This window comes from Myotis davidii, unplaced genomic scaffold (genome assembly GCF_000327345.1).
Source record: "Myotis davidii unplaced genomic scaffold, ASM32734v1 scaffold282, whole genome shotgun sequence".
Classification (NCBI taxonomy): Eukaryota; Metazoa; Chordata; class Mammalia; order Chiroptera; family Vespertilionidae; genus Myotis; species Myotis davidii.
Genome location: NW_006293249.1, coordinates 1,242,042 through 1,251,298, shown reverse-complemented (window position 1 = coordinate 1,251,298; position 9,257 = coordinate 1,242,042). Strand labels below are relative to the sequence as shown.

The window sequence follows — 9,257 nt, the reverse complement described above, 5'->3', positions numbered from 1 at the left end:
TGCCTGATTGCCCCTAACCTCTTGCTTGGGGGCGGGGCCAACTTGGCAAGGGGCCGTGGTGGTCTGATCTCTGGTCATTCTGGTCGTGATGCCTGGCCTTTTATTAGTATAGATATTCACCCAACATCATCAGAACATTTAAATATATAAGGCACATACTAATTGATCCAAAGGGAGACAGACAGTAATACCTCACTTTTAACAATGGATAGTTTAAACAAGCAGGAAATAGATAAGAATCTCAAACTTTTTAAACAGGGGGTCAGTTCACTAACCCTTAGACGGTTGGAGGGCAGGACTATAGTTTTAAAAAAAGTATGAACAAATTTCTATGCACACTGCACATATCTCATTTTGAAGTAAAAAAACAAAACAGGAACAAATACAATATTTGTATTTGCATGTGGCCTGCGGGCCGTAATTTGAGGATCCCTGCTCTACAGTATAGATCATATGTTAGGTCACAAAACAAGTCTTACCACATTTAAGAAGATAGAGGGAGCTGGCTATTTATATCCCATGAGGACCGCTACCCTGGACCCCCACTAGCCAAACCTGCCTCTGGGGCTCTCTCTGATCTCGCCCACCCCTGATCCCCCAACTTCTCCCTAACCTGCCTTTTCAGCTGCACTCAGATGGACCTGGAATGGTATTTACCAGGTTCATTTCTGGACACCAGTTTTACTCCTTTTGCTCCTTCACAACCAGTCTTGAGCGAAGAAGAAAACCTGAAGAATATTACTGCATTAGACCTGTAACTGATATGCTTAATGCTGATCCTGGTTCCAACTGCTTTTATACCTCCCTGCCAGATTAACCTTCTTAAAGCAGAGCTCGGATGATGTCATTCCTCACATCCTTTGAGTAGAAACTCCTCAGCTTGGTTTGAAGCTCACATTTCCCAAATGGACCACATGAAGAGATAGAAAACAGGAGACTCTCAGCACCACAACAACCTTTCTGATCAGTGGGATGACAGCCAGACAGAGCTCCGTTAACCCAGGAATGTGACCCACCTTTGCTGGGAAAATGCCATGATTAGGCTGCTTGGAAGCGGGGACCTAAGTGTGAAGGACTGCCCAGTCCAGAGTAAAGGGAGGTATGTGTTGAATGCACTGGAGAGGCAAAGGGTGGAGGTACAGCCACTGGGATGATAGAAAGCTGACTGTGCTGTCTATCATCCTGCAACCCCACGAATCTTTGGTGAAAATATTAACGTCACAAAGTTCTTGGCAGGCACAGAATCCCAGTGGAAACTAGTGAAGAGATCTTATGCATCTGATGTCCATATTAGCCTGGGCAGAAAAGCAGGACATCCTAAGGAAACTAACCTCGAGGAATTCTCAGAAATCTCGAAGCGGGATCTGAACTCTCATGGTCCCTAAAATAAATAGGTGCTGGCACCAAGTTCCCCTCAATCTCTGAAGGGCGGGGAGATCCCAGTTCCATCCGGTTTACACGAGTAGTACTGTTAGGATGAAGGTAGCTTATTGTCAAAATTTTTTTTTAAAAAGAAGATAGAAATCATATCAAGTATTTTTTCCAACCACAATTGTATGAAACTAGAAAACAATAATTTATGGGTATTTCACAAATATTTGAAATTTAAAGCATACTTCTGCATAACTGATGAGTCAAAGAAGAAATCAAAAGGACATAAAAATATCTTTAAACAAATGAAAGTGGAACATTCATTTGTTCCACATTCATTTGTTCCATTGGAACACAACATACCAAAAACTACAGAATGCTGCAAAAAAACACCTCTAAGAAGAAAGTGCACAGTGTGATAAATGCCTACATTGGGAAACAAAAATATATCAAATAGGTGACCTAATTTGACATCTCAAGAAGCCAGAATACTAGTTTGAGAGAAATACTAGCTTCCCAGAGATTAAAGACTTTACTTGAGAAATAGTTTTGGGTCAAATACATTTTTGAAGCTCTGAGTTAACAAAATTAAGCAAATTTCTTCTCAGAAAATGTAATATGTTCATGTGCTTTAAAGGGGGCAGTGTATGTTTAAGTTTGTTAGTTTCCCACATTTCTCTGTGAAACATGCTACATGGTCTAGGTCCCTTAATAAGGCTTTGAAGAACTCACTTCAGAAAACACTGTACATAGTGATTCACTGAGCTTGAATGTTAGGAAACCATTTTATAATTTGATAATGTTTTTCTTTTTATCAGAGGAAATACAAAGTGCATTTATACATCACCTTTTCTCATGAATGGAGAAAGACGATGATTCATTTTAGCATCATTTATGTAGTTGGTCATGGGGTTCCTTTTCATTACATCAAATGAAGTGTTATAGACAATTTTGTCTAAAACCTCTTCTTTTAGGTTCTTCTCCAGGAATTCCATAATTTTTCTAATTTCACGTTTTGGGTCCTATGGGGGAGCGTAGAAGAAATGTAGTAGATGTTTTTTATATCTTAGGAAAAAAATGTAACAACGAACAAATCTTAAAGAATTAAGCATTGGAATAATGGTTAAACCATTTAAAGATTTATTAGTTTATGTTTAAAAGTAATTCTAACAAAAGTAATTCCACATTTAAATTTATGAATGTAAAATCAATAAGCTTGTACATATAAAGTGCAATTGTATTAAAACCAATTGTGTTTCTACTGTGCTATAGCTGATGCTAAGAGAATAGGCTGAAAATTGTTTTATTTGGGAAGGTTATTATTTTCCTTCACTTTTACAGGTAGCAGATAAGAAGCTATTTGAGAGAACAGGTAACAGTCATTCAAAATAAACAAGATATGTCTCCTCCTTGTGATTGGAGAAACACACATACAGAGCCCACGTTTCTCTGGCTTTGATGACTGATGACTCTGGATCATTACTTATTCCTGACCCTGGACATGTTGGGTATACCTGTTTAATGACGGACCTTTTGAGAGCGCCTTACACTCTGCAATGGGTTCCAGCCTCATCCAAAAGTGAAGAAGAGGGGTCTGGCCCCCATTCACTGTGGCTCTTTCAAATAGACAAAGGGCTATGCTGAGGGAAGCAGAGGGCGATGCTGATACTTAGGAAAGCTGCAGAGAGAAAGTATGGCCCCAGCCAAACATTTGGAAGGAAAGAAGCAATACATTATTTCTACCCAGAGTAGAAGAAGAAAAGAGAGGCCATGGTTAATGAAGGAAATCCATGTCATAAACCAAGGCTTGGAGAACCATGGACCAGTCAGGGCTACATTTGCCAGGCATTTATTTTACATATAAATTTATGACAGATTTTGAACCAGAGATTATACATGTTGCTAATGGGGATCTTATTTAAAATGACAAAACTTATTTTAAATATTTATTATTATTATTTTTAATCCTCACCTGAGAATATTTTTCCATTGATTTTTAGAGAGAGGGAAAGACAGAGAGAAATATCAATGTGAGAGATACACACCAATTGGTTGCATCCTGCATACACCCTGACCAGGACCTGGGCCAGGGAGGAGCCTGCAACTGAGATATGTGCCCTTGATCAGAATCAAACCGAGGACCCTTTGGACTGCAGTTCGATGCTCTATCCACTGAGCCAAACAGGCTACAGTGACAAAACTTTAATATACTTTTTAAAAAAGTGAACAAATTAAAACAACTCTAGTCTTCCTCAGTACTTCTTTCCTGTTAAGAGTCCTAATTCTTTTTCTTGAAAGTCAGAACAAATGATGAGGGGGAGGTAGAGATCCTGGAAGGAGGAACCTTGAGAGCTAAAGAGGGAAAAATCTTGTGGCTCAAACAGAAGACCTCTTCCATGCTTCTGAATGAGGTGGGAATTGGCCCTAGAGTACAGGGAGGCTAGCAGGAAGAAACAGGCTGTGGAGTAAGGTAGCTACTATATTGGTGCCATGTTTGGCGTTTTGTATGTCACATGGCAAGGTGGTTGAAGAAGTTGAAGGTGCCATGCAAAATATTTTGCATAGATAAACTTTTATATGTTACTTTCCTTCATTGTTGTCATGGATCTGTAACTCAGGAAAAAAATTCTGTGAGGTCAAAATTCAAGTATATTTCTTACTTTCATCATTTCTTCATAGAAGAGATAGAGAATGGGGTGACTCTCTTTCTTCTTCCACCAGCCTTTCACATGATCAAACCAGGAACCCCATACCACTGGAAGGAAAACACATAAGTGAAAGTAGGAAAAGACAGAAGAGAAAATGAGTTGCTTCCTTAGAATATAAATGGAAGGTGTGCTTGGTCAACACAAGAAGCAGAAGAACTTACTTTTTATACATTCTATATCCATATTCTGTATTACTTTTCTTCCTTTTGGAAGCTGGCAAGATTACACTCAGGCTCGAGCCTACTGGGTTTGAATCTCAGTCCTGACATAGCTGTATGACCCTGGGCCAGTTACTTAGCCTCTCTTAGCCTCAGTTATTTTAATTCTCATCTCTGAAAGAGAATCAATAATAGTACCTATGTCATAAGATAATATTAGGATGTATTAATTTATTCTGCAGAGCCTACTATGTGCTCAGCACCATCCTGGGTATTGGGGATAGAGCAGTGGACAAGACAGGTGGAAAGCCCTATTCTGGAAGTGCATCTTGTAGGGGAGACAAATGAGATGAATGTGAAATACGTAGTATATGAGATCATAATGCATGTTTAAAAGAAAAAATAAATCAGAGAAGGAGAGGGGAAATGTTGCATTTATGTAGAAGGTTTAAATGTTCATAGTCTTGCCAGAGAAGGATTCTTTGAGAAGGCAAGATTGCGTAAAAACCTGAAGAAGGAAAGTGCGTTTCTGGGCAGCAGAACAGCAAGGTAAAGTGCTGGGCAGAAACTGCCTTGTGTTTGAGGTATAGCAAGGCAGCCAATGGGACTAGGACAGACTAAGAGAGGGGCAAAGGAACAGGAGAAAAAATGTGAGCGGAAAGGAGGCTCAACCCTATGGGCCTTATGGGTCACAGTTCAGGCTTAGGCTTTCACTCTGAGTGAAATGGAATGGAGTTAGTGGGCTTTGAGCTGAAGAATGAGGTGGTCTGACTTCCCTTTTAATAGAATCCCCTTGGTTTCTATGTGTAAAATAGATTGTAGGTTGGCAAGATCAGAAGCTGAGAGGTGGGACGGAGCTATTCATTTTTCCAGGGAAGGTGTGATGGTAGATTTGACCAAAGTGGTTGGAGAAGTGCTCAGGATAGGTAAGATTCTAGATATAGTTTGAAGGTAGGGTTAACAGATTTGCTGTTGGATTGGGTGGAGTGAGTAAGAAAGAAAGAGGCTCAAGATAAGTTCAAGATTTTAGGCATAAGAAACTTAAAGCACAGTCACAATTAACTAAGATGTGGAAGCCTCCAGAAGGAAAGGCAAAAGTTTGGATTTGGACATGTAAAGTCTGAGATGCCTTATAGTCATCCAAATGGAGAAGTCAGTGAGGCAGCTGGGTCTATGTACCCAACACAGGGTGGAGGCCAAGAATAGAAGTGCAAATCTGTGGATCATCAGCAGATGGATGACATTTGAAACTAGGAGATGATTGGGATAACCCCAAATCTGCTTCATCAGGACTTTCTCTCTCTCTCTCTCTCCCTCTCTCTCTCTCTCTCTCTCTCTCTCTCCCCCTCCCCCCTTTCTGTAGAGGAGAACCCTCCAAGGTCTTGATTTCCAAGATTTCAGCATGGTGTACAATTTAACCTCACATAGGACAAGGAGTTGGAACTACACTCAGCTCTAATTTAGAAAGATCCATCTATACATCACCCCAGTCCCATGTTCTCAAATTCTTCAACTAGGTCACTTCTTTGTGGCTCATTCTTTGTCAAAAGCATCTGACATCACTGTTAGAGCATCCACTGTGAATTTGCTGAAGACATTAAATCAGTAAAAATACCTCAGGGTATAAATGGATCATTCTCAAAATGTATCTTATAAGGAGCAAATTAGCAATAATAGCTTTTGTCACTTAGGATTATAGAAATCAAATGGCAATTAAAGGCATATTTTCACTTTACTGTAGACCGTGGAAAAGAATACTTTAAAAATATTGTTATTGATTTCAAAGAGAAGGGGAGAGGGAGAAAGGTAGAAATGTCAATGATGAGAGAGAATCATTATTGGCTGCTTCCTACATTCCCCCACAATCCAGGAATGTGCCCTGACCCAGAATCTGAATCTAATTTGTAGGTCACACTCAATCTGTGAACCACACTGGCCAGGCATGGAAAAGAATATTTTATCAGACTTATTCATAATTATTTCAGAGGTATAGGACTCAACTATGAGTCCTATACAATGACAAGTAGCCAGAGCTATGCCACATCTCTCAGGAATGTTGTCTCTTGTCTTCCACCCCCTGTAATCAGAATTTCTTCTGTGAGTGAATTTTATGGAGAGAATTTTATAGAAAGAAGAATTTTATGAGGAAACTTTATCCTCTGCAGACATGAGTAAGACTGGTTCCTTCCATTTGGCTTACCTTTGCCTGACAGGAATGTTTCAAAGTACTCATCCCAGCTTCCTGGGTCTGGGAGTCCTTTGTTCATCTTTTGAAAATAGTAGTAGGACACCATGTTGTCTTTGACATTCCTTGCTACATAAATTATCTAAAGTGGTCAGAAGAATTAAAATATAAATTTAAAAAAATGATTTAGAAATTGAGCATTTAACGTGCATAGTACCTGTCTGTATCCACAGACCAAGTTCTAAAGGCCACAAATACATTTTTGTTCTCTTTCACTCATCATCCCATCAGCCAGTATAAACTTGTAAATATGCAAATCTGATCAAGTGGCTCCCTTGTGTAAAATTTCAATATCTGTTCATTGCTCTTAGTATTAAGTATAAGGCCCTGTGTGACCTGTCTCTCAGCCAGCTCTCTAACTTCCTTCTGCTCACTCCTTCCGCAGTACACTCCTTTTCAGTTCTCTGACCTTTGTGGCCATTGTTTTCAATGTGTGTTATTCTGCCATTCCTCCCTTAAACCAGGAGGTCTCACACTGATGGACATCAAGAGGACTGTGCCTCTCCTTTAAGTTGCAAGCAAAATGTTGTATAGGTGTGTTCTTTGGTAGAAGTGAAGACCTGACTTATTTCAGATCTCAGCAGGGTCTGTGATCACTAAAACTTAAAAACCTTTAATTTAAATGTTGGGGGTTTTTTTAGAGTTCTGTTTGAAGCCTACATTTAATCTTATTTTGTTCACTTTTTTTGCACCTTCTTCTGTTGCTCTAAATTTCATATATTTATGACAGATTTGTTCCCAACACATACCACTCTCCTAAGCTACATGCTTTTATATCTATACCTGAATGCCTTTCAGGCATTTCAGATTTAATGGGCTCAAAATTAAATTCATACTCAGATAAACTTACTCTTCCTCCTTTGTTCACTTTTTTTTATTAATGGTACCACTACCAAACAATTAAAATCACAAAATCACACTAGATGCTTCTTTTTAAAACTCTTCCAAGCCAATCCTTGACCAAGTATGTGGATTCTGTCTTTTCTTTACATTTGGAATTCATCTCCTTACTGCCCATATTTAATTTTTAAAATTTATTTTTAAAATTAAATTTATTGGGGTAACATTGATTAATAACATTATATAAATTTCAGGTATACAGTTCTATAATACATCATCTGTATACTTCATTGTGTGCTCATCACCCAAAGTCTAGTCTCTGTTACCATGTATTTGACTCCCTTTAATCTCTTCATCCTAATTCAAGTCTTCCTAATTCCTTTTCTGGACTATTGCCACCATCTCCTCATTGATATCCATTCAGTCTTTTTTTTTTTATTGCTTAAAGTATTACAAAGGGTATTACATATGTGTCCTTTTTTCCATTCAGACTTGCCCCAGTTCTTTCTTCTTTCCTTCTTTCCTTCCTTTCTTCCTTCTTTTCTTTCTTCCTTCCTTCCTTCCTCCGCCCTTCCCTCTCATCCTTCTGTCCTTCTTTTTTTTCCTTTATCAAAGCAAAAATCCCATGCACCCAAAGGTGGCAGGTTCTGATTCCCCGTCAGGACACATACCCAGTTTGCAGTGGGGGTGTGTTTGGGAGGCAACCAATTGATGTTCCTCTCTCACATCGATGTTTCTCTCTCTCCTCCCTCCCTCCCTCACTCCCTCCCTCCCTCCGTCCGTCCCTCCCTCCCTTCCTTCTCACCAGAGGATATTTTTTCATTGATTTTTAGAGAGAGTGAAAGAAAGAGGGTGAGACAGAGATAAATATTGATTTGAGAGAAACACATTGATTGGTTGCCTCCTGCATGCACCCCAACCAAGGCCAGGGCTGGGTAGGAGCCTGCAACTAGGTACATGCCCTTGACCGGAACTCAACCTAGGACCCTTTGGTCCACAGTCCGATGCTCTATCCACAGAGCCAAACTGGCTAGGGAACCCAGTTCTTTTTGCCCCTCCACATTGCCATGTCCATATGGGATTTTTCTAAAATGTAAATGGAATCATTCATTTTCTTGTTCAAATTCTTCTATGTGACCCAAGTAGCCTATACAGTCCAAACATTTAGCATGGCAACAAGGTCCTTCACTTATGACTCCAACCTTTCAGGCTTCATTTCTGGCCTTGAATGTACTTTTTAAGTACAAGAGTCATGGCTCCTACCCATCTGGTAAATTGGAATGCTCTCCCATCTCTCATCACTTGGCAATTTCCTATTTACTTCTCATGATCCTCTCCTCTGTAACCCTTGCCAACCCGCCTTGTCAAGGAGTTAAGTACTCTCATCTTTCTGTCCTCAGAACACCTTACCCAGTTCTTATGGTGTTTTACTGTTACCCCCAACTCAGCTCTGGTTCTGTCTATACTACCAATATATTGACATTGGTCTTTAGTCATCCCCCCACCCCCCCGGACCCAGATCTACACAGAAAGATATGCAAGGTAGAGTGATTAGGCTCTGGATACACCCAGGGATGGTATAAGCTGTGGCTCTTGACAAGACTGTTAAAAGGCACAGAACTGGAGGAAACCAAGATGGCAGCATAGGTAAACACTGGAGTTTGCTGCCTTGAACAACCACTTCAAAAATACAACTAAAAGACGAAATGGACATCATCCAGAACCACAGGAAAGCTGGCTGAGTGGAAATTCTACAACTAGGAGGAAAGAGAAAAACACTGAGACTCAGAGGAGGAGCAGTGCGGAAGTGAGATACTAAGGTGCGGAGTACATGCGGGCTGGCGGCTGAGGGGGGGGTTGTTGTTCTCAATCGGGAGGGAGTCTCAGCTTCTTGCTGGCAAAGGATTGGAAATCAGGCCCAGGAATGCAGCCTGA

The 9,257-nt window shown here is 40.1% G+C and overlaps 1 protein-coding gene across 2 annotated transcripts in view; it reads right to left on the bottom strand.

Annotated features, from left to right (window-relative positions):
- Positions 1-9,257, bottom strand: part of LOC102774205 (sulfotransferase 1C4-like) — a 34,105-nt gene that overhangs the window by 8,922 nt on the left and 15,926 nt on the right. For both annotated transcript variants that reach the window (XR_001514403.1, XM_015566042.1), the window contains exons 4-6: positions 6,438-6,564; positions 4,032-4,126; positions 2,219-2,393 (exon numbers count right to left, since the gene is read on the bottom strand). Coding sequence is in view for 1 of the 2 variants with exons in the window: in XM_015566042.1 (XP_015421528.1) it covers positions 2,219-2,393; positions 4,032-4,126; positions 6,438-6,564 (397 nt within the window). In the remaining variant the exon portion in view is untranslated. The remainder of the gene's footprint in view (positions 1-2,218; positions 2,394-4,031; positions 4,127-6,437; positions 6,565-9,257) is intronic.